The sequence below is a fragment of the Eleutherodactylus coqui genome, chromosome 1 (genome assembly GCF_035609145.1).
Source record: "Eleutherodactylus coqui strain aEleCoq1 chromosome 1, aEleCoq1.hap1, whole genome shotgun sequence".
Lineage (NCBI taxonomy): Eukaryota > Metazoa > Chordata > Amphibia > Anura > Eleutherodactylidae > Eleutherodactylus > Eleutherodactylus coqui.
Genome location: NC_089837.1, coordinates 60,368,872 through 60,393,125, shown reverse-complemented (window position 1 = coordinate 60,393,125; position 24,254 = coordinate 60,368,872). Strand labels below are relative to the sequence as shown.

Genomic DNA, 24,254 nt, shown 5'->3' with positions numbered 1-24,254 from the left:
AAAAGAGATGCATGAAATTCCGTCTGGAACTCATTTGACGAATAGCCCTTTAAATCGCGGCGCGGTTGTGTCCCGTACACAAGTGAACACGCCCAGCGCTGCCGAAATACACCGACATGTGCGCAAAAAAAAAAAAATATTGATCATAGCAAGAAATGTTCCGCGACAAATCTGAAGTGTTTTGAAAAACGCCGTGGATTCTGAATCTGCAGCACGTCTGCCTATACTGCGGATTTTAACCCTTGCCATTAAATCCTGCAGCAGCTCCGCCCCGTGTGAGAGGTCCCAAAAAAACTCACCCCGCAAAAAACACCCTTCCCCCCTCACAGCCGCATCGACAGAAAATTAAAAAAAATTGCAGGCCGCAGAGTATACGGATGAGAAACATTCTTATTTTTTAAACTCATGAAATATAAAAAAAAAATCTAGAAAATAAACGGCAGTCAAAGGGTTAATGCCTCCATCCTTGGACTCACCCTTTAATATAAACCAACCCCTTTAGAAAAAAAAAAAAGACCACTCCTAATTGTGTCCCCCTATGAAGTGCCCCCCAGGGTGACATGTCTGACAGTAAATGTACAAATGTCAAGTGATAAAGGCGCTGAGGGCTGAGCTCTGTGTGTAATGGAGGCTCCAGCACATTCCTCCTTCTCCTGGAGACACTGCCCGCACTAAACATGGCGGACGCGTCCTCTCGCGAGAACATCCTCAGGGGCTTCCTGACGTCACTGGGCGCGCGCGTCGTTTCCGGTATTTGGGAGCTGCGTAGAGATGGGAGAAGCTCCCTGGCGAGCGCTGCGGCTGCGGTGACAATGGTGAGCGGAGGGTCACTGGGGGGCGTCCTAGAGCAGTGCAGGTGTGCAAGAGGTAAAGGCTTTGTGGTTGTGACGTCATGACCTGTGGAAGCAGCTGTTACCCCCATAGACTTACTATATGAGTCCTGCTGATGTCATAGCTATTGCGTCGGTGCTGTATGACATGATGTTACTGTAAGGCTATTCATAGGGGGAGCGCAGCGCTGTGCGGTTGTTCGTATGATCCTCCGAGCATCGCGCTATATTTACCTGGGGCGAGCGCGACGTTGGTCTGAGCAACTCTGACCGATATTGTGTTTGCAAACTTTTTTGCCATTTTTTTTTTTCTTTCCTCGTGATTGTGATGGGCTTTGTGGGGGAAAAAAAAGTTGCGTTTCTGTAGGCGCAGTTTTCACGCGCTCGTAGGAATTGCATGTTATTTCAATAGAAAAAATAAAAACCGTATCGGCGTGCGTATCTTCCGTAGGAAATAATGAGCGATATCGCCAAAAAAATAGAATACTCTCAGCCTGTCCCATCGTGCGGCATTAGGCTGGCTTCAGATGAGCGCAATTGTGTGCGTGTCTGCGCAGTGTTTTTGGGCACTGACCGTGACTTATTTTGTGCACATATCGGTGTATTCTAGAGCACCCCCATAGGTCCTGCGCGTTTGAGCGCGGTAAAGCGATGCCTGAAATGGTTAATGAATCACAGATGTTTCCAGCGGAATGTCGCAGCGTATCGCACATCATCTTGTGATTTGCGCAACGCTCCGCTGACTCTTATGTGGAGCCAAAAAGCGTAATAAAAGTGTAGCGTGTTCTGTTAAATACGGGAATGTAGCAGTGAAATGGGTGGGTTCTATTCTTTGTGCGCACACATGTCCGTGTGAGGCCGGCCTTATGGTGAGAGAAGGATCGCCTGTGTAAATGGATCCGTTGCCTCTAATTATAATGGATTCGTTTTCTCTGGTCACTTGTCTGACTTGATGGCTCTGCTGGGACACACGGTATTAGTGTATCTTGACGCCACCTGAACTGTGGGTGGTGAGAAGATACAGGCTGCTTGACAGCCTGGGCCCGCCCCCTGTTTCTCATTGGCTGCAGGCCTGCCTCCCCCTGCTCGGGCTCTCAGGTCCTGCCAGGTCGGCTTCTTCATTGTATCCAGCGGCTTCACAGTGCAGTAAGAATGGGCCATGCCGCGCCACCGCTCCCTCACTGTCTGCCGCAAGGAAGCCACTGTCGGCGCCGGATAATAAGCCGCCGTAGAACCGGTGGCGTACCTTGAGACTGCGTCTGCAGCCCCGCAGTCTCCATGATGGCTGTGCAGTCGCACATCCTGGGCCCCTGTCGCCCGTCTTGTTCCTCATGGTTTGGGGGAGAAAATACTGCACAGAGCCGACGGCCACCACATCTGAGTGCTGTGAGGAAGAAGCCACCGAACACAGCCGACGGCTGGCACATGTGAGCGCTGCTGAGCTTCGGTCATGTTCCTGATGCAGTGGCGGAAAAGCCCCTGGACAGACCCGCGGGTCCATGCAAGCGCTGCAGAGAGCCGCTACAGCCGCTTGCTGCAGAGTAACGCAACAGAGCCCATACAGCGTAGGGGGAACATTGACTCACTGGCGCAGAGGGACAGTCAGTGACAGCCAGCGGTGGCTGCAATATCATTAATCCTAGGACCTTCATCTTGTACCTATCAAGAGCTAGGGGTGTGACAGGGACGTTCCTCCATGGAAGCCGGTGGCGTCAAGATACACTAATACCGGAACACACTAAGGGGGGAGGCATCCTCTTTCACCTATCGGATCTCCATGATATCCTTATGGGATCCAAATGGGCTACTTTGGCACCCAGATGCTAGAAGATGGGTCATCAACGGTAGCCTATGAGGCCATAGACCAATATAGTACACTGCAGTACTGAAGTATCACAGTGTATTATACTGGTGATCAAATATGCTGATAAGTCCCCTAATAGGACAAACCTACATAAAAAAATAGGAAAAAACTGCAAGTCAAAACCTTTTTGATTATTATTTTTTATTATTCTGCATGTTAACGCCACAAAAGTGAATAATCCATGCAATGTTTAAAAAAAAACAAAAAAAAAACTTGTCCTGCAAAAAAACAAGTCCTGAAAAGTTGGTTGACCATTTGGCGCTTAATGGACTGGTTTTTGAGGGGCTGAGCGGGGCTGCCGTGTATGGATGACTTTGGCAAGGCTTAATAGGCAACAATTAAAAGTACTCTATACTGCAGTCTTTGTTCCAGGTGATTGAGTGATCACAGGTGCAGACAAATCCTTTCTCAATAAAAAAAAATGTGACCAAATCTCGATGATTCCCATTGTGATTTCCGCTCGCAGAGGAAAAATCGCAGCGTGCTCCATTTTCCTACGGAATCCGCACAGAAGGCTCCCATTGAAGTCAGTGGAAGCCGTCCAACCCGCCGCCCGTCCACAATTAACATTATGGATTCTGCGGACCATCTGCTGTACAGACTATGAAGACAAATGACAAGTACATGCAGATGCCAACTGGGCAAGGGGTCGGGGTGCCGCGTGCGGAATCCGACCCGCCCGTGTGCATGCGGCCTTCTTGTGGAAGAAGCGCCCAGAAGCAGAGGTTGCAGACCGCAGTCTGGATGCGGTGTTGCTCCCCGGACCGTCCTGCGTTGTCTGCCCACAAATTCCGGCTTTATACCATTTGTATTCTGGTCTCCTAGCAACATGCGTATGAATCCGCGTTCATATGCACCGCGGATCGAACGCATCCATAGCGGTCGATGGAGCTCATACGCACGGAATCCGCGGTAAAATACAGCATATTGCAGTTTTTTCTTTGGCTCATGGAAACCGCAATTCCAGCCCGCAAGTGTGTGAAATGCTTGTGTATTACCGCGTATCGTACGCACGGACGGCGGTCGTGGAATCCGCAATTCAAATCCGTTCGAGTGAGATCGGCCTAAGTGCTGTTTGACAAGACTGGCGTGGAACACGTTGTATCCGTAATAATTCTGTGATCCAATCTGCGGGGAGCATCATGTTCCTGGGGAGATCTTGGGGCGCTCCTACATGGAACGTTCAGCGTTCGCTCAAACAATGGCGCTGTTCGCTCGGGCAGTCTGTTTAGACACAGTTTTGTTTTTTTTTTGGGTAAATTTTACAGGATTGCTCAGCTCGCTGAATGAGACCGCGCGCACGATTAGCGAACGGGACAACAATGATTCTCATGCCTAGACGAAAGGAACAATAAGCGAATGAATGGACGCTCATCGTTGGCCGTGTTTACGCCTAATGATTATCCTTCGGTTTTGCTTGTTTAAAGTCATTTTGGAGCGATATAATCGTTCCGTGCGGCGGAGTTGGCGAGGATATTGCGGGTGCTACTGCAGGAAGGTAAGGTGGCATTATGTAGGGCAGCGCTATATGTATATATAGATGTCCTGTCACCGGATCCCCATATAATCTCCATGACTCATGTCTCTCCACTCAGCGGTTTCGTACCGCCTGTCATGTGACCTGCGCTGCCATCTGGACGATCGGGAACTGTAAATACCTGTATGAAGTTATTAGTCAGTGACTTGGCTTCCAAGTACCGTAGCAGATTATACTGAAGGATTAACACCTTAATGTCCCCCGTACAGTGTTATACAGCAGCTGTCCGTGGGGGCGGCGGTATTTTATGGCGCTACTGCAGTGCGTTGACATGAAGTATTGCACGGCCATAGCTCCGGAGCCGGGCTATTACTGACTGCTTTTTTTTTTTTTTTTACTTTATCTTATCGATTTTATTGCAGTAGCGTTTGATAAGTGTTATACATATATAAGCGCCCCGACAATATACGTCCGGAGTGCGAGCCCTGACGCCATACCACTGACCAAGCCGTGTTATATACCAAAATAAACATTGGACTCTATCAGACGCGACTGCAAGGTGCGCCGCAGAAAAGTAGGCCGGCACCGCACTCTGAGGAGAGCTGTCAGAAAGAAAATCCTCCTTTGTTGCCCATAGCAACCAAGCGCAGCTTTTATTTTGCCTCAGAATTATCAGAAAGGGCAACCTCCATTACTGCTGAGGTAAAATGAAAGCTGCTCTGTGATTGGTTGCCATCTCCTATTCTACTGAGGTAAAATGAAAGCCGCTCTGTGATTGGTTGCTATTTCTTATACTGCAGAAGTAAAATGAAAGCTGCGCTGCGATTGGTTGCTATGGGCAACAAAGGCAGATTTTCTTTCTGACAGCTCTCATAAAAGCGCGGTGCCGGCCTACTCTTCTGTCAACCTGTACAAATTGTATCTTACGGTTCCTCCTATATGAATAAGAAAAAATATCCTAAAAACCCAATAATTCTATATAAAAAAACAAAACAAAAAAAAAAACACAAAATCCTGTGGAAGAGACTAAGGCCTCCTGCCCACAGAGGGAGCGGGATATGCCCGCGGTCTTATGCCGCGAAAATCCTGTGGGGGTACACAAAAAAGTCTCTTCGGGCGATTATGGAAAAAAAAAACGTGCGTTTTTTTCCATGGTCTTCATGGACCTCCTGCCGCAGAAAAAGCACAGTAAAATAGAACATGCTGCGATTTTTCTCTCCCCTCCCCCCCCCCCCCCCCCGTGACGTAAATCTGTGAGGACTGAGCCATCGGGTTCACTAGAACCTAATAGCTGCGTTATTCCGCCGTGGATTTACGCATAAATCCGTCCGTGGGCATGAGTCCTAAGGTTTTCGTTGATCCATTCACATTAGCGTATATACATTGCGTGTAATATGAGGCCGGTAAAGGACCGCTGTAGGCTCTATTTTAGCGCGCATTACGCATGCACAGCCCTATTATCCTCTACGGGTTGTATAAGCAGCGCTCCCTATACGGGGCCGGACGACACGTGACACGGCGTGCGATGCCAGGTTTCCCATACAAAACAGACCGCCTGACCTCTGCCAGTACTTCGTACGTTGGCGGGCGCAGTATCGGGCTGAGTTTCACTTCCGGATGTCGCGCTCAGTTGTGTGTTAGTAGCCGGAGGCCGGTGTCTCACGCTGTTAGTGTAAAATACTCCCAACTTAAGTTGCGCACATCTTAATAAGTGTATCGCCATTCGGTTACAAAGGGGATGTATCGTCAGAAAATGAGAATCGTGACAATATCTCAATTTTGCTCATGAGATGTCTGAGCGTCGGCGCTACTTTTTTACTGTCTGGTTGTAATTAGTAAAACGTGTGCTGTGAGCAGGCGTACATTTGTGCCCCTTTTTGCGCCATTTTCTGACTTTCAACCTATTAAATTTGTTGTCCGGCTCTAGGCCATGGCCCTCCTAAGTCGTACCCCAGTTTCTACAACTTCTTAGGAGTCCGTAATTTCATTAAATATGGCACAAAGCTTATTAATAATTCCCCGTTTAACCAGAATGAATAAAATATTGCTAAAATGGCTTTAAACCCCCAAAACACGTGTAGTACGAAGGGGTTAAATGCTTGTAAACACTCCGCAGATTGACCTGAACAGAGCTGCATTGTAGGGGTTGTACCAAATCCAGCTTTTATCACCTAGGTCTGATTGCTGAGACCCTCCCAACAAATCGTGAGAATGAGGGTCCTATGTCTCTACTCATCATTGTGGGTTCACTGCACCCCTAAAGTGACAGAGTGCTGGCCGCACGTGTTCATCCTCAGTGGGTCTACCGGAGGTAGCGAAGGGCCTGTACTCGCCTATTTCCATTAGCCATATAATGAAAAGAGGGGGAAGCAAGACCCACCATCTCGGGATCCGTGAGAGTCTTGGCAGTCCGCCCTCCCCCCATGACTTTTCCTATGGGTAGGTGCTAAAAGGGGATTTTGGGATAACCCCTTTAAGAGCACCTCTGGTGGGTCGTTGTTAGCAGCAGGTATGATATGTATGACCTATAAATGCTGCGTACAGTGCTATTTTTAGTCAAAGCCCCGAGATCTCTTAATTTTGGGGTATTGGAATGAGCCCAGGCGGCATGGCAGGAACTACTTAAAGGCTTATGGACACCTTTTTGAGGGTCAATTTCTTTTTTTTCCCCCTTAATATGTATTTTGGGCTGACAATCAAACTGCTAACAGCCACTTGTCTGTAGTATGTGTGTGCGTGCTTCTCGTGCTCCACCCCTGGTAACGTCATCACTCCACCCCCTGGTGGCGCCAGCGAAGGTCCTACAACATAGATAAAACAGAGCCTGACCGACAGAAGGACATCACAGTTAGGGCTTTTGGAAGGGGAAGACAAAAATAACACACTGAGAATACAACTAAGCCGATATTATCTCAGAAGACACAACTCAGCAGTCCTGACAGAAGACAACAACCTCCCACCACCACAGATATCCAGTGGGCTAAAGCAGGGGTCCCCAACTCCAGTCCTTGGGGACCACCAACAGGTCATATTTTCAGGATATCCTATAGTAAGAACAGCTTTGGCAATGTCTGAGGCACTAATGATAATTACATCACCTGTGCAACACTGTGGAAACCCTGAAAACATGACCTGTTGGCGGTCCCTGAGGACTGGAGTTGGGGAACTCTGGGCGAAAGGACCTGTGGTGATGTCACTGCTGTGGGAGGAGTCAAGCTGTGTGTGTGATGTGTGGGGTGTAGTAGAGCTGTGTATGTGGCTGTGTGGGGTGTAGCAGAGCTGTGTGGTGCATTGGGCCACCAGAAACACTGGTACTATAATTTCCTACACAACTCGGCAGTCTTGACAGAACACACTGACCTACCATCACCACAGAGATCCGGTGGGCTATAGGACCTGTGGTGATGTCACTGCTGAGGGAGGAGCCAAGATGTTTGTCTTGTGTGTCAAGCTACTGTGAGTGTGATGTGCCACCAGAAACACTGGTACTATAATGTCCTAATAATTACTAGTCGGGTATAATTAAAAACTTTGTCTTCTGCATTTTCTACATATCACAGACTATACAACCACAATCCCCCAAAAAGTTGGACTGCTATGTAAAGTGCAAGTAAATGTTAAGGGGGGGAAAAAATAATGCAATGATTTGGTAATCTCATCTAACCATATTTTATTCACAATAGATCATAGAATTCATATCAGAGGGTGGAAGTCAGGCATTTTTCCATTGCTGGCTGCTTATTCTGTAAAGTTAGGTGCACTTTAACCGCTTCACGACCAAGAACGTACCGGTACGTCCTGTGGCCGCGGGGTATGTATGAAAAGAGGTTGCGATGCAACCTCTCTTCATACAGTGCGGGTATCAGCTGTTTATAACAGCTGACACCTGCAGGCAATAGCCGCGAGCGGCCACGTGGCTAATCGCGGCTATTAACCATTTAAATGCCGCTGTCAATTCAGACAGCGGCATTTAAGTCCCCCGAACATCGTTCGGGGGTCCCGCACGGCCCCCCCGCGGTGAGATCGGGGAAGCCGTGCAGGTGTCATGGCAGCCGGGGGCCTAATGAAAGGCCCCAGGGCTGCCTTAACAGACTGCCTATCAAGCCATCCACACAGGGTGGCTTGAGAGACTGCCTGTCAAAAAGTAGTATGACGTAATGCTATAGCATTACGTCATACTGCAGGAGCGATCAAAGCATCGCATCTTAAAGTCCCCCAGGGGGACTTCAAAGTAATGTAAAAAAAACAATCAATAAAGTGTTTTTTAATTGAAGAAAAAAAGTTGTAAAAGTTTAAATCACCCCCCTTTTGCCATATCTATTATTAAAAAATCTAAATACCAAATACATATTTTTAATTTATTATCGCCGCGTCCGTAAAAGTCCGAACTATCAAAGTAGCACATTATTTTTCCCGCACGGTGAACGTCTTCCGGAAAAAAAAAACGCCAGAAATGCACTTTTTTAGTTACCCTGTCTCCAAGAAAAAACGCAATAAAAAGCGATCAAAAAGTCGTATGTATTCCAAAATGGTACTATCAGAAACTACAGGACATCCCGCAAAAAATGAGCCCTTGCTCAACTACGTCGACGGAAAAATAATAAAGTTATCGCGTGCACAAAATGACGGCAGAAAATAATTGAAAAAAATTTAATGTCTTTGAAAAAAAAAGAGTAGTATAGTAAAAAACTATACAAGTTTAGTATCGTAGTAATCGTACCGACCCATAGAATAAAGTTATCATGTAGTTTTTGTTGCCGTTTGTGCGCCGTAGAAGCAAGACGCACTAAAATATGGCAAAATGTCGGGTTTTTTTTCATTTTACTCCACTTAGAATTTTTTAAAAGTTTTTCAGTACATTATATGGTACTTTAAATAGCACCATTGAAAAATACAACTCGTCCCGCAAAAAACAAGCCCTCATACAGCGACATCGATGGATAAATAAAGGAGTTACGATTTTTTTAAAGGGGGGAGGAAAAAACGAAAATTGAAAAAGAAAAATGGCCGCGTCATTAAGGGGTTAAGTTCAGACCTCGTTCCTATGTTGGGGGGTCCTCAACATTATGTGCAGTGGGAGTACAGAGCATTTTTCTTTACATGTTTTAATAAGTTATATGTATGCTGTATGTCAAAAAAAAAATCGCACCCCTAGAAGAAGTTGTCGTTTTTCTGTAAAAACCGTCATACAGTTCCATCTCAGAAATCTCTGTAAATAATGAGTTGTGGTGATTAGATAAGCGGTTTTGTCACAGGTGGCCCTGAAAGTGGTTCCCCCCTTGGCCTATAAAAGGCTCTCAAAGGCTCCTTGTGTGTAGTGACCTCTTCTTCTGCTTGTGTGGAGCTTGTTGGCCACTAGACGTCTCTACGACGCAGAGAAGAGATTTCACCGCATTACCAGAGACTGAGAGGGGCGCATTATTGGGATGTGAGAAGCTGGATGGTCGTATCGATGACTTGCCACCACCTGGGCCGTCCTGACCAGACTGTTAGGGGGTGTTGGGGCGGGAAAGGACACAAGGTGATCGGGCTCAGGACGCCCTCGACAGACCACTAGTGCAGACCACTATTTTGTTGTCCATCAGCTGGAGACTTGTGATGCCATCATTACATGCCTGTGCCTGTCAGAACCATTTCCAGGCACCTGGTTGAAGGACATTTGGTCTCCCGGCGCCTATTACATGTACTGTCTGACACCCACAGACCCCCTCCGTATGCAGTGGTGTCGTGAATTATATAACCGGACGCTACGGAGTGGAATCGGGTTGTCTTCAGTAACAAATCCAGGTTTAGTTTGGGCACGGAGAACTGTCATGTTAATGTCCGGAGACCTTGGGGTGAACACCTCAATCCTGCCTTTACTGTTGAGCCGCATACTGCCCCCTGCTGCTGTGATGGTCTGAGGGGCCATCGCATACAACAGTCAGTCACCCCTAGTAGAGGTACGAGGGACAATGACAGCTCAGTGATATGTTCAGGACATCCTGCAGCCACATGTGTTCCTCTCATGGCGGCTTACAAGAAGCAGCAGGATAATGCTCGGCCGCACACACAAGGGGGTCACAGGAGCCCCCACAACATTGTCACACTTCTGTAGCTGTCCAGTCGCCAGATTATTTTCACTAATAGAACATGTATGGGACCATCTGGGACGCCAACGTCCACAGCCTATGAGTTTACATGATCTGGAGGCTCAGTTACAGCAAATGTAGACTGATATACTGCAGGATACTATATGGAATCTGTATGCCTCCTGTATTGCATCTTGGCTGCCCAACAGGGTACTAAAGCCTCCATGGCCGCCCATATCACATCTTGTATCCAAGCTACAGCTTGCCCAGAAGGGTACTAGAGCCTCCATGCCCGTATCACATCTTGTAGCCAAGCTAAAGGCTTCCCAGCAGGGTGCTAGAGCCTCCATGGCCGCTTGTATCAGATCTTGTATCCAGGCTATAGAGGCAGTACAACAGGTTATTAGAGCCTCCATGCCCAGCCGTATGCTATCTTGTATCCAAGCTAGAGGTGGTACAACAGGGTATTAGAGCCTCCATGCCCACCTATATCACATCTTGTATCCAAGCTAGAGGCGGTACAACAGGGTATTAGAGCCTCCATGCCCACCTATATCACATCTTGTATCCAAGCTAGAGGCGGTACAACAGTGCACTAGAGCCTCCATGCCCACCTGTATCATATCTTGTATTCCAGCTAGAGGCAGTACAACAGGGTACTAGAGCCTCCATGCCTGCCTGTATCACATCTTGTATCCAAGCTAGAGGCGGTACAACAGGGTACTAGAGCCTCCATGCCTGCCTGTATCACATCTTGTATCCAAGCTAGAGGCGGTACAACAGGGTACTAGAGCCACCATGCCTGCCTGTATCACATCTTGTATCCAAGCTAGAGGCGGTACAACAGGGTACTAGAGCCTTCATACAAGGGGGTCTGTTTTCCACAATAAATGATCCGTGTGCTCTGATAATGTAATCACTACCTATATCAGTGTTACAATCACACAGTTTCATTTGATTCCGACAACTTCTAGCGGAGGGATGGGTTTTGACAAAGTGTCTATATTTTTGGTGGATAATGATATTTCATTACAAGCAAATAACTATTCTGATGTTTTTTTTAACCCTACAAAGTACAACCCAGCAATAAAGTTTTTGGCCCCAACTGTTTGATCATCTTGTGGCACGTCTCATCAGTAATACTGTTCACGTGAGGCTGGGTCTGTTCTCTGATCAGCGCCATGTAGATACAGTCCCACTAATTAATTATTCCAATTCTTCTCATGTGCAGAAGGATGAAGCCGTGCGGAGATGAGGGAAGCTGACAAGACCGACACGATGAAGCCTCAGGACAGGTATGGAGAGCACAATTCTTGGGGTTTGACTTGTCTCTTGTGTCCTATAGTAAGGCAATGGGGAATTGTGTAATGAGGTCATTAATGTTGGGTAATTAATCATACAATTAGAACATTTCTGATGCTGAATAACTTCCTCTTCTGACGCTGCTGTAAGTGACGTCCATGTATTATAATTAATGCAATTACTGGATGATTACTACTTCTCAGTTATCTGACCAGTTGGTAAACTTGTTTTGTCACTATTGCTAGTCTTCAGGACTTGTGTATTAGGTGGCGATGCTATTTAGGACAAACCTATCCGCCGCCTAGATCTGCCATCATCTTTCTGGGGTTGTTGTTTTTTTTTGTTTTTTTTAAACTCAATTGACTGAAAAGTAAATGAATTACGACTAGAGATGAGCGAACGTACTCGGCCACGCCCCTTTTTCGCCCGAGTACCGCGATTTTCGAGTACTTCCGTACTCGGGTGTAAAGATTCGGGGGGCGCCGTGGGTGAGTGGGGGGGAGAAGGAGAGAGGGCTCGCCCCTGTTCCCCGCTGCTACCCCCCCCCCCCCCCCCCCCCGCTCCGTCACTCCTCCCCTGGCGCCCCCCGAATCTTTTCACCCGAGTACCGAAGTACTCGAAAATCGCGGTGCTCGATTGAGTAATTACTCGAAACGAGTAGGTTCGCTCATCTCTAATTACGACATATTTTGTAGCATTGTAATACACCAAAAGGCATGACAGATTAACGTACAGCTGAGAACATATGACAAAGACGGCAATTCACCCCAATAGCGTAAGTCTTTACATAGAGGGAAAGAGAAGGAGTTTAGACCTGTTGTCAGTGGGCCTCTGGTTCCTGCCCCAAAATGTGCTGGTTAATGGGGGCGTCTCTGAATCATTGAAATAGAGTATGAGCGTAAGTGTGGAGGGTAGGACATTAGTGGTGAACCGCACCATAGACCCCACACCTTATCAAATTTTCCTGGGCATATGCGACCTTTATAAACTGCTAGCTGATATACCCAGCTATGCCTGAGTTAATTTGGTACAGGTGTTTGTGTTGTTCACACCAAAAAGTTTATGAAGTGGTGGTTACTTTAGGGTGAATGAGGAATAAAATATGTATACACATAGAGGGTCGTTAGATTCTCCTCAGGTTGCATGTACCGATGTCCCTCTGCTGAATGCCCTCCCCCCCCCCCCCCCCCCCCTTCTTGTGCCAATGCTTGTGCCAAATTTCACGCTTGTATGACACCGTGAAGTTACATTACATAGGGGTGCACTTACTTTTGCACTTGGTATTGAATAATCGAGCGACCCCTTTACTTTTCCTGTTTAAGACATAATGAATGGTAGTGCCAAATTTCACTTTTGTATGACATTGGGTAGTTGGAGAATTAGTGGCCAGTCAGTGAGGCTTTTCATCTATATATAGATATAGATGTCATGAGCAAGTTCATTGACCTCAAAAATCAGGACGGTGTTACTATTGAGGTGTGTTGCAGCACATAGACGCATTTTGGCAAAACGATCATCTTTATCAAGTTGACGTGTCCAGCCACCAGAATCAGCAAGGATCCCCAGGTTTTGAACTTGGTTTTAAAGAAGTCTATCAGAGGGTATATATTCAAATCTAAGGACCGTCCGGAGTTATTTGAGATCTGTACTCCCAGATGTTTTTAAAGGCATCGGTAGTCTTTCTGGGATTTTTACATATTGCTGACTCAAGCAATCCTCATACCTGCCGACAGAAGCACAAGTACTGATGTCTCCCCAGTAATAAGTGATAGTAACACTTGGTGGCATCCACAGTCCCTCAGGATTAACCGCTACTGATTATCCCGAGCTGGTCTTGGGCAAGACGAAATGGCTGGTAATGTTTTGCCTAAGCCCAATTCGGGCTTGTGGCTGGTGCTGGCTCATAGGCTGTGCCCATGCCTTCCACCGCACATCAGATGTCGCGACCAGGATTGGAGATTGCTCTTTGGGTAGACTGCTGCCTAAAGCCCCATGTACATGGGACGAGCTGTCGGGCAAACAATGCCTGACAGCGTGTCCCTGTGATGCTCGCTCGTGTGCCGTTATCGTTCAGACCAGCTATTTGGATGACTCTGAACCATAATTGTCCCATGTAAATGGGCCTTTAGTGCGTGAGCGATATACTGACCTGGGAGTAGAAGGTAATTATTGCAGCTATTTGACTAAACCTTCTCCTTTGTATTATATTGTTTCAGAGTTTACAGGGTGGCGGGGAGGAGCAGCGAGCGGAAGCGGTGTGACTCCTTTGTGAGCAGCTTGTTTGAGGAAGCAGAAGACGCAGGCGTTCTTAACACTTCAGTGGATGATGAGGTATGTTGTGGTAAGGTGTATACTGCTGCTATCCAGTGTGCTCTGGGGAGTTATACCGCCTTGCACTCTTACTATGCTCCTACAAGTTATTGTAGTGCTGGCTGAGGCCTCCCGCAGACAGGCGTTCGGCAAAGCACTGTGATTTTGATTGCGGCGCTTTGCCACAATCTACTTTTGTTTTTGTCTTTTAGCACTCTCCAGCAATGATGAGGTTCGCCAAAGGTTGAAAAATAGAATAGAATATCGTGCTGCAAAGCGCCGCAATCAAATGCCTGTCTGAGAGGCTCTATTCAAAACAATTGGAGTGTTACAACGCGGAAGAAACGCCTGCTTTGGAGCACCTAGGCTTATTCTGCTGTCAGTTCGTGGTGTTCTGACATCAAGACAGGCTGCTAGAAATATGTTGGCGAAGCAATTGTGGAAAAGCGGGACTTTCCTTTTAACTCTTTCCAATCCACTGTCTGACGTCTTCCTACATTCTGATTGAAGCTTGTACAGCTCCAATGTCAGAAGACGTCTGACAGGGTATTCTTACCGTCTATTGACAGCCTCTCTGGTGCACACACACTGGCTTTAGCCAGCAGATGGCACCGTTGTAGAACAGCAAAAAGGGAGAGCCTTTTAGGAAACCCTAATTCCAAAATTGGATTGGAAAGGGTTAAAGAGTCTGTCAGCTCAAACATACCGTCCAAGCTACAGGCAGGATGTTACAGAGCAGGAGGAGCTGAGCAGATTGTTATATAGTTTTGTGGGGAAAGATTCAGTATAACTTGTATTTTACTCATTTAAGTCCCTACTCATTCTGAGCTGAACATTCCAGTGGGCGGAGCTATCAGTGACTGATATACAGTCATACAGAGCTGTCAGTCACTAATGGCTCCGCCCACTGGACTGTTCAGCTCAGAATTTGCAGATATATAAATGAGTAAAGTACAAGTTCTACTGAATCTTTCCCCATAAAACTATATACAATCTGCTCGGCTCCTCCTGCTCTATAACCTTATGCCTGCAGTATATACAGCATGCTCCAGCTGACAGACTCCCTTTAAGCGGATCTATGCTGCAGTAACATCATGTTTGCATTTTCCAGGCGGAGGTCGTAATAAAGATGTGGAAGAATGGGTTTACAATCAATGACGGTCAACTCAGGGACTACACAGATGCTGCAAATCGTCAGTTTATGGACTCCATGAAGAAGGGGTAGGTTGTGCGTTACACAGCTGGGATTTAGATCTACCCCAAAATGGTTCTATTTAAAAAATAAAAAAATAAAAAAAATAAAGGACCTGTTGCGCAAAATAAAAATCCATAAATGTCTACATTACAGTTAATAATTTTTTTTTTCATGGCTCTCTGAATTAAAGTTACATATCAGTTATGCTCCATAGTCAGACATCATTAATTAATTTTTTTCTTCCATCATTTCCCCAGACAGAATTGGGTCCTGTTCAGTGTTCTGCTTTGGTATTTGTAAGCTAAAATCAGGAGTGGGTCCAAGATACGCAGGGGGTGCAAATAATTCCATTATGCATTTTATCTGAAGTTTCCATTCCTGGTTTTGGCTTACAAATATTCATACAATATGCTAACGTGTGAATGGGGCCTTTAAAAGGGAATCAATAAATGTTTTATGTACCTCAAAATGGTGCTGCAACCCATCTTGTGAAAAACAAGCCGTCAGGTGGAGTAGTAAATATATTACAGCTCTTGCGAATGCATCAATGCAAATTATGTAAAAATGCTAAAATAGGCTTGGTACTTAAAGGGTTAAAAAGGGAACCAGGTTGGAGGCCACTGACCCACCATGTTATGCAGCCGAGGTTTAGTTTTCTAAATGTGGCCCTGCCCAAAAACATCAGTTTGAATATTTGCTTTTAAAAAAGATCTTTGGAATTACCATAGAGGAGTCCAGCGGCATCGGGCACATGCAGAGGAAGCTGGGGATGGCACACGTCTCCGCCCAGGCTAAAGGTGTAAGACGATAGAAGGAAAAAGCTACATCTATTTTTGCTATCCGTTTAATAATATCAGGTCACAGAATAACGTTTTACCACATGGTCTACGTACTAGGATAAAAGATTTCTCTTCATCCTTCCCCACCCCCCTTGCGAAAAAGGGTTAATAAAAGTAAATCAATGAGTTGTATTACAGAAATGGTGCAGTTGAAAAATGCCGCTCATCACCCAGTAAACAAGACCCCAGAAGGCTACAGCGGTGTAAAAATGAAAGGATTATGGCTTTCGGAAGGTGATGCAGAAAAAGTAAGAGGAAAATAAAATTGTGTCTTGGGCCCAATGTCCTCGGGTGGAATCGAATTGCGGGGCACCCGTGTGGACGACCAGCAGTTCAAGCCACCCATAGACAATCATGGGCACCTGCAGCTGAATTTAAACATGCGGATTTGACTTGTGGACCTTTTAGTCCGGAAAACGGATCGCAGCACGCTCCATTTTGCCACGGATCCCGCACGGACGGCTTCCATTGAAGTCAATGGAACCTGTCCGATTCACGACTCGGCCGCTGCTAACACTGCAGACGAGCTGTGGATCCCGTGGGGAAGTAGTAGATTAAAAAATAAATAAAATTCTCCACTGCGCATGTGTGGTCGCGTGCCCACCCACATCAGCAGTGGAGAAGATGGAAGACCTGCACAGCCACGCAGAGGATCTGGACGGGTAAGTAATGTCCTTTTATCGGGGGCAGGGTGGGATTCTGTTGCGGGCTCCTTCCCGCGGTATCCGACCCGCCCGTGGACATGAGGCCTTCAAGAATAAAACTGGCTGCAGCAGTAAGAGGTTAAAGGGGGTTGTTTGGTTTTACAGCAATGCGGTTATAAAGTTGATGGGGTCCTTTGTATTTATTGCTGATGGTGTCACACGTAAGTAGCTCTCCTCCAGGGGAAGCCACAGTCTGAAACTCATTCCGCTCATTTGTGGTGAGACCACGTTGACCATTACTGTAGTGTAACTTCACAGGTAATATATTATAAGCCTCGTATGTTTTATATGTTGTATCAGGCTGTGTTCTTATCTTCTGTTCCCCTCCTTTAGGGAGCTCCCTCCAGAGCTGCACAAGACGTTTGCAAAGAATGAATTGTCAGTTAATGTGGAAGACAGAAAAAGCGAGGAGTACTTGAGAAAGAAGCGTGTGGATGCGTTCTCTGGGCAGGGTTACCGTCTGGGAAGGTGAGGATCGCCCCATGCTCCTGTCTAAAGAGTTGTCATGGTATATAGGAACTGCACTGGTGACCCGTGTGGTCATGTGACGTTATCAACCATAAAGACATTTGTGTGCATTTAGGCCTCCTTCACACAGGCGACAAAGTCGCGCGATTTTGTAGTGTTGCTACAAATCGCATGCCCATGCTTTCCTATGGGTTCCTTCAAGCATGCTACCAAACGACACACATACCTTGCAGGTCCGGGGATATGCCCGCGACACGCGAGGTTTTGTATCCCATGTTTCCCTATGGAGCCTTCCTCTGTTGCATCGCACAAAAATGCGGTTTGCATGCGATGCAACTTTGACAGTGGCAAATGCTACTGTCAAAGCTATAATCTAAGCCCTAACTGCCGGGAAGAAAAAAAAACCACACACATACATTTTCCGCCGCTGTCTGGGGCGCCGCCGCATCTTCTCCCCAGGTCCCGGCACTGATCTTCTCTTTTGGCTGGGGATTCAAAAATCTCCGCCTCCTGGAAGCACTGGCTGTGATTGGCTGACAGCCAATCACAGCAAGTGCTCGATGAATGGCAGGGATTGAACCAATCACAGCCATTCTTCGAGCCCTGGCTGTGATTGGCTAAGTGTCAGCCAATCACAGTCAGCGCTTCCAGCAGCCGTGGATTTTTCAATCCCCGGCCAGAAGATGAAGATCATCAGTGTCAGGACCTGGGGAGAAGCTGCGGCGGCGCAAGAAGAGGTGATGTTGTTTTCGAGGTAGGGCTTCTATTTCAAGCCCCCGCCCCCCTGAAAATCCTTACACGTGATGCTACAAAGTCACGTGATTTTGTAGCGTCACGTGCGACTTTGTAGCGCTACAAAATCGCGGTATTGCTGCGAAAAAATCGCACAGATATCGCACTGTGCAGCAATGCGATGATCGCTACGATTTTCTCGCAGCGATGCAGTGTCGCCCCCTTTTGTGAAGGAGGCCCTATAGTTCTGTAACCATGTCGGCAGTCCCTTGCACTATCGTGCAACATTACCACCACAACAACCTTGTGAATATTTACTTATGGCGTTCTGTCATTCTTTCCCTCAGTGCGGCCCCAAAAGTAATCACCAAAACTACAAATGGTTTGGAGGACGAGCTGAATCTCCCGACTGTCGAGCTGGATGACGGGGAACCTATGACAAACGTCAAGATCTGGCTCGCTGATGGCAAGCGGGTAGTTCAGAAGTTTAACACCACACACAGGTAATCCTGAGACGTGTTACTACATCATCACAATGTGTGTGACGCATCCAGTGCGCCTGAACGGGCGTTGTATGGTGGAACGCAAAGCCTAATACAAGATTTGTACCTAGCGTGGAATGAAGATTGGAAAACTCAAAGCCAAGCTCCGTCTTCAGCCGGCTTTCACGTGCAGTAAAATATGTTCCTAATTGGAAACGGTAAACAAGCAGGTCAACTGGCAAGAATAGATTTGATTAGAACTCCAGTTATGGTTTGTATGGATACTTAAAGGGGTATTTCTAGTTTGGTCAAAGGATATGCCTTTGGTAGGCGTCAGTACTTGTTTGTAGAATTGGTGGTCCCTTCCCTGTCCCACTTGTGGGAAAGGAGAAGTGGCTCAAATTTCTGGAATCAACCAAGCTTAGGGCTAATGTCCACTGGCGGTTTTTCACCGCGTATCATACGTGCACGCGTGATATGTGATGAATAGAGGCAATGAAAGTCAATGGACTTTCATTCCTCCATGGACACCAGCGTGTGGAAACGGCGTTTCCATACGACTGGAAAATAAATCGCAGCATGCACCATCTTCCTGCTATGGGCTCCGTATCGAAGCTCTACCCCTGCACAGGCATTGCGAGAAGGCAGCGTTTCAAAACACATCCCCGCTCTGAACTGAGCGGGGAGTTGGGGAAAAAAAGTGAAATAACTTTCATTGATGTGAAAACAAATGAAGATGGCCGAGCCAAGGACTTGGCAGCACCCTTTTGTAGAGCCACAGATAACTAAATACTGGTGATATACCGAAAAACCGAGGTAAAGCACTAACTCGTATCACATGGCCTCTCATCACCGTCGCGTAGATGGCTGCCAGTGCTGGTCTTTGTAGAGCGGACGGTATAGCCACATGATGCATGGAGCAATTGAATAGTCCGATCCAGATGAAGTACACGGGAAGCTCTGCAGCGTCTATCTTCTTTACAGAGACTCGGGGACTTTGTCTGGATCAGAGGATTAAATTACAGCCTTTACAGGAAAAACGCAGTATCATGTGGATATAACCTGTGATCTACCGGGGCGACTGCAGACCAGTGTGAGTCCATGTGATACGAGCTCCTGCTTTACCTCCAAGTTTTTGTGGTTTTTTTTTTTTTTTCCTCATATCAAAAGCACCACTTTACAAGCGGCATGCAGAACAGGTAAAAGGCTATACGGGAGGGATTACACTGATGAACAGCCCCTCACGTGCCTATCGTATTGGGGGGAAGCTTAGTATTATGCTTGCACATGGATAAGTCCTATAAAAGCTTTCAGTCCCACTGATGCCTGGATGCCCCATGCGGGCGTTGGGTCCTTTAGAGACAAGACTATTCTCATTTGAACAAGTGATGACGTCATCGCTAGCCCGTTCACTCTCCTGCAGCCCGTTTAGACAAGCAGATTCGTCGTTGGCTCGTTTAAACGAGAATCGGTCAGTCTTTGACATTCGCTGTATAAGATGCGAATGACTAAACGAGCGCTGTTTAACCGAACAATAAGTGAACGAGCCAGCAATGATTTTTATGCCCTCCTAAAATAAAGGGAATGTAAAGCGAATGTCGTCCAGTTGTCGGCAGACATTTAGACCAAACAGATCGATCACTTTCGCTATTTTTAACAAATTTTTTAAACCATAATCGTTCTACCTAAAAGCACCTTTACACCCTCCAAATGACGCCCCGTACTATGGAGCGCAGCGGGCTACCCTGCACCTCACAAGTGAACCACACTCGCACTGACACTCAGGGCTCTGCCAGCATTTTATGTCAGACTATTTCCTGCAAGAATAGCGATAATTACGAGATGTTGGTTAGTATTTTGGCCAATATACGCAGGCTCACAACTCGCCTCAAGGGTTATTATATCATGTGTTCTGTAATATGAGCGATATACCATAAAGCTCTGTGATGGGATCACCTCTTTATTTGCATTGGATATTTAGGTTTTATAAGCTGGGCTGCACGGGGAGGAGGTCTTAAAGTGTTAATGAAGCCATTAGATCCACAGCCCAGGTTATAACCAGTGGTAAATGGACACATAAGGCCTCGTTCACACAGGCGACACGGTATTGCTGCCAGAAAATCGTAGCGATATCGCATCGCTGGTCTGTTCGATATCACTGCAGTTTCTCACAGTGATACTGCAACTTTGTAGCGCCGTATGTGAGGATTTTTTGGGGATTCGGGGCTTGAAACATAAGCCCTACCCTGAAAATGAGCCCCAGCTGTAGGAAAAAAGAGGGAAAAAAAGTATACATCACCTTAGAAGCGCTGTCCGGGCTCCACTGCATCTTCTCTCCGGTCCCCAGCACTATTTTTTTATCTTTTCGGGACTGGGATTTAAAAATCCCTGCCTCCTGGAAGCGCTGGCTGTGATTGGCTGACGCTTAACCAATCGGAGCCAGCGCTTGATGAATGATTGTGATTGGTTCATCGAGCGCTGGCTGTGATTGGCTAAGTGTCAGCCAATCAGAGGCAGCTCTTCCAAAAGTTGGAGATTTTTCAATCAGAAGAGATAACTGAGAATTAGTGTCGGGGAGATTACAGCGCTTCTAAATTAACGTATACATTTTTTTTTCCTGCAGCTAGGGCTTAGGCTATGGCTTTGACATTAGGATTTCCTACTGTCAAAGTTGCATCGCACGTTTACATGAGATGCAACAGAGGAAGGCTCCATAGGGAAACAAAACCTCACGAGTCACCTGCATATGGCGGGACCCGCAAGATTTTTATGTCGGGATGTCGCATACTACAAAACATCGCATGCGTGAATTAACCCATAGGAAAGCATGGGCTTCACATACATGGTATTTGTGGCAATGCAACAAAATCGCGCAACTTTGTTGCCTGTGTGAACGAGGCCTAGTATGACAGATCCATCAGCTGCACCTTGTTGACGGTTTCCAATAAGGACCAGAGTATTTTGTGATGAGCTGTACCTGCTTGGTGATGGTTTTCTCATCTTCTATGGTGCAAATATTGGGGGCTCATTTGCCTATTAGTATGTTTTTGGAATGTGTGAAGAAACCAGAAGAAAACTAGATACGTGGGAAAAACATACAAGCTCCATGTAGATGTTGACCTTGGTGTGATTTGACCCCAGTGCTGCCGCACATCCAGTGTTCTTCAGGATATACAACACATTGTCCTGTTCTCAGCCTTTCACCCACAATCTGCTTTGTCTCATTCAGACAAAACATAAAGCACATTAAATGCACAGCAACCAGATCCTTAAAGGGGTTGTACCAGGATCACAAGTTATCCCCACCGACCTCCAACGGGGGTCCCTTGTACCCCATTGCCTGTCACTCCAGGGTCGGAATGAATGGTGCGCTACCCGAGCGAATGCTATTGCTTCATTGGGGCTTATGGAAATACTTGAGTGCTTGTACTTGGCTGTCTCCGGGAGTTCCATTGCACAACCAGCGCTCCATTCAGTCTTCTGTAGTGAGGAGGACGGGGGATCTCAGCAGTGAGACCCCCACTGATCAACAAGTTATCCTGTGGATAGGGGATAAATTCTGATCCTGGAACAATCCCTTTAATTCTAAGCTCTGGTCTTTTACCTTGCATGGAATGTATTGTACCCAATGAATAGTCAGAATGTTTTAGCGGAATCCAATCAACTGAAATACAAAATGTATATGTACATCCTAGCTGTAGCAGTATCATATCTGCCCAGCAGGTGGCCCCAGTAGCTGAGTTTTTTTTTTTTTTTTATGCATCATATCTAAAAGTTGTGTACAAGTTTGTTTGTATACAAGGAGTCAAATATTCCAGACTACATTATCTAAAATCTACTTCTGGGATTTTGTATACAGTGTATCACATACATTTCTTTCTCCTATTATGCATTCACAAGGTTGACAAAATTCCTAGACGGTCCATAAAAATCGGGCATTTTTTCCATCGTTCATAAAAAATATTAGACAAATCCATGAGTCTTTTGATATTTGAAGAGGCCGTAATGATTGTAATTCTCAGTTTTACAGCTCCCGGTAAATGCGGGTAATGAGTTCATACTGGATCTGACGTCTAAACCTGCATTACTTGTAATTTCCATCATTCATTATGGTTTTTCTAACGTATCCATAAAAAATGTTGTTTTTTTTTTTACTTAAATTGTCCAGAAAAATGAAAAATGCAGGTTGGCAACCTCGTGTGTTCATTCTACGTAACTAACAAATCGTCTGTCAACCCCTTTCCGCAGAATCTGTGACGTTAAGCATTTTGTCGAGCGCATCCCCTGTAAGTCGCAGAAGATCCCCTTCACGCTGGCGACCTCCTTTCCGCTGCGGGACCTTTTGGATGAAACGGCCACCATTCAGGAAGCTCGGCTGCAGAACACAGTCCTGGTGCAGAGGGCGCAGAAAACCACAGAAGCTTTCAGGAACTCTTAGTCCAGGAGGCATCAGCAACGGGCGCTACCAGTCACTGGGGGCACAAAATTAGCACTTGGGGCTTTTATTTTACTGTTTTCTCTCCTTTTGTGCGTGAGATTTGAGAGGCGCTGCGATTGGACTGTACATATCTGCTGGCTTAGAACGAAGCTTCCAGGACTAGTCTATATCTCTCTCGGGTTTGGCGCACAGACACGGCTGCTTTAGAGGCTGCTGCGCCTTTTGCACTGCGTTACACTGTGAGGTTCTCTATTGCTGTGTGCAGGGTGCACTTACTTACACCACAGCTCACACCCCTCAGGTTTCTTCTGCAGACCTTTCTGCTCCACATGGCTTTACTATATTCCGTTTGGCAATAATGCATCACTAACGGTTGGCATTACTGGTACTCTTCCTGGCACAGCATGCGGGATTAATATTGGTTCTCTGTAGACGGGGATACAATGCAGTTTGGATGACAAATGAAACGTCCCGCGTAACAGCACAACAAAATAGTTTTTGGGATGTTTTTATACAATTTTTTTTTTTTTTTTCATGATCTGATGACTGTTTTACTTTTCGGCTGGTTATATATGATGCTTTTAAGCATGTCTGGGCTATGACTCCTAAGAGTGAGCAATCGGGGTTTGACCCTTACGAACGCCGGCCACACATCTATATCTAATCATTGTAGCAAAGAGTTAAAAGCAACGGGAAAAACATGTCATTGTCGCTTCAGCTCAATAGTGACAACCAATATGGCTGCACTTCCTGTTGGCACTTAATAAAGGCAGCTACAAAAGCACAATTTTGGGAAATCACAGCAAAAAAAAAAATGCATCGCATGAATATAATCATAACTCACTTGATTGCAAAAGTTCTAGGCTTTACAATGGAACCCCCATAAACACTTGCTTTAAATTATGTTATGGGTCCCGGCGTACTCCTCTCATGTTCCAGAATTACGTATCATGATGATAATAGTATTGCCCTTCCTTCAGGGTGCTTAAGACTAGGCAGAAAGGGAACACTATTTTTCTGCTGGAGGACAATTGCTGATTTACTCTAGCTCACCAGCAGGGGGCGTACACTGCTCTAGACAGTTAACGGTAAGGGCACTTTTACACGGGTGCTTCGGTGCCCGACAGCCGTCCCGGTGATTATCGCTCCTGTGCGCTCACACTGGAACGCCGATCGCTCATGAACAGAGGCGAGCTGAACCGTCTCCAGCCCGTCGCTCTCCATTCACAGGTAACCGGCAGATTGTCGTCTGGTTGTTATGCCTGCAGAAACTGAACGACATGTGAAATATCATCCGTCATTCAGTCGCTGCGGGCATTTACACGGCCTGATCGTTGTTCAGATTCCCATGATCCAGCGAGAAGCTGAACGTTCAAGTCATGTAAAAGGGTCCTAATATCTTGTCAGCGCCCCCTGCTGTCGGCTCATTGCAAAGGGAGCTGATGTCTATTAATCAGCATGCTGTCTTGTAAAGATTTGCCGTGTGTTTAGATAATTTAATATTTTTATGTTCTGTTTTTATAAATTAAATGTTTTACGCTA

At 46.3% G+C, this 24,254-nt stretch overlaps 1 protein-coding gene across 1 annotated transcript; it reads left to right on the top strand.

Annotated features, from left to right (window-relative positions):
- The first annotated feature begins 718 nt into the window (after positions 1-718).
- On the top strand, positions 719-24,254 carry UBXN2A (UBX domain protein 2A). The gene is made up of 7 exons (XM_066596725.1): positions 719-815; positions 11,474-11,537; positions 13,761-13,875; positions 14,966-15,075; positions 16,926-17,060; positions 18,140-18,295; positions 22,523-24,254. The coding sequence occupies exons 2-7, from the start codon at positions 11,494-11,496 to the stop codon at positions 22,710-22,712; spliced, it is 750 nt and encodes a 249-aa protein (XP_066452822.1). The 5' UTR covers positions 719-815; positions 11,474-11,493; the 3' UTR covers positions 22,713-24,254.

Bases quoted from the DNA above. Each gene is read 5' to 3' on its own strand.
- UBXN2A (XM_066596725.1), top strand. From the start codon at position 11,494: ATGAGGGAAGCTGACAAGACCGACACGATGAAGCCTCAGGACAG. The intron at 13,876-14,965 runs GTATGTTGTGGT...TGCATTTTCCAG, and splicing joins ACACTTCAGTGGATGATGAG to GCGGAGGTCGTAATAAAGAT. The intron at 15,076-16,925 runs GTAGGTTGTGCG...CCCCTCCTTTAG, and splicing joins ATGGACTCCATGAAGAAGGG to GGAGCTCCCTCCAGAGCTGC.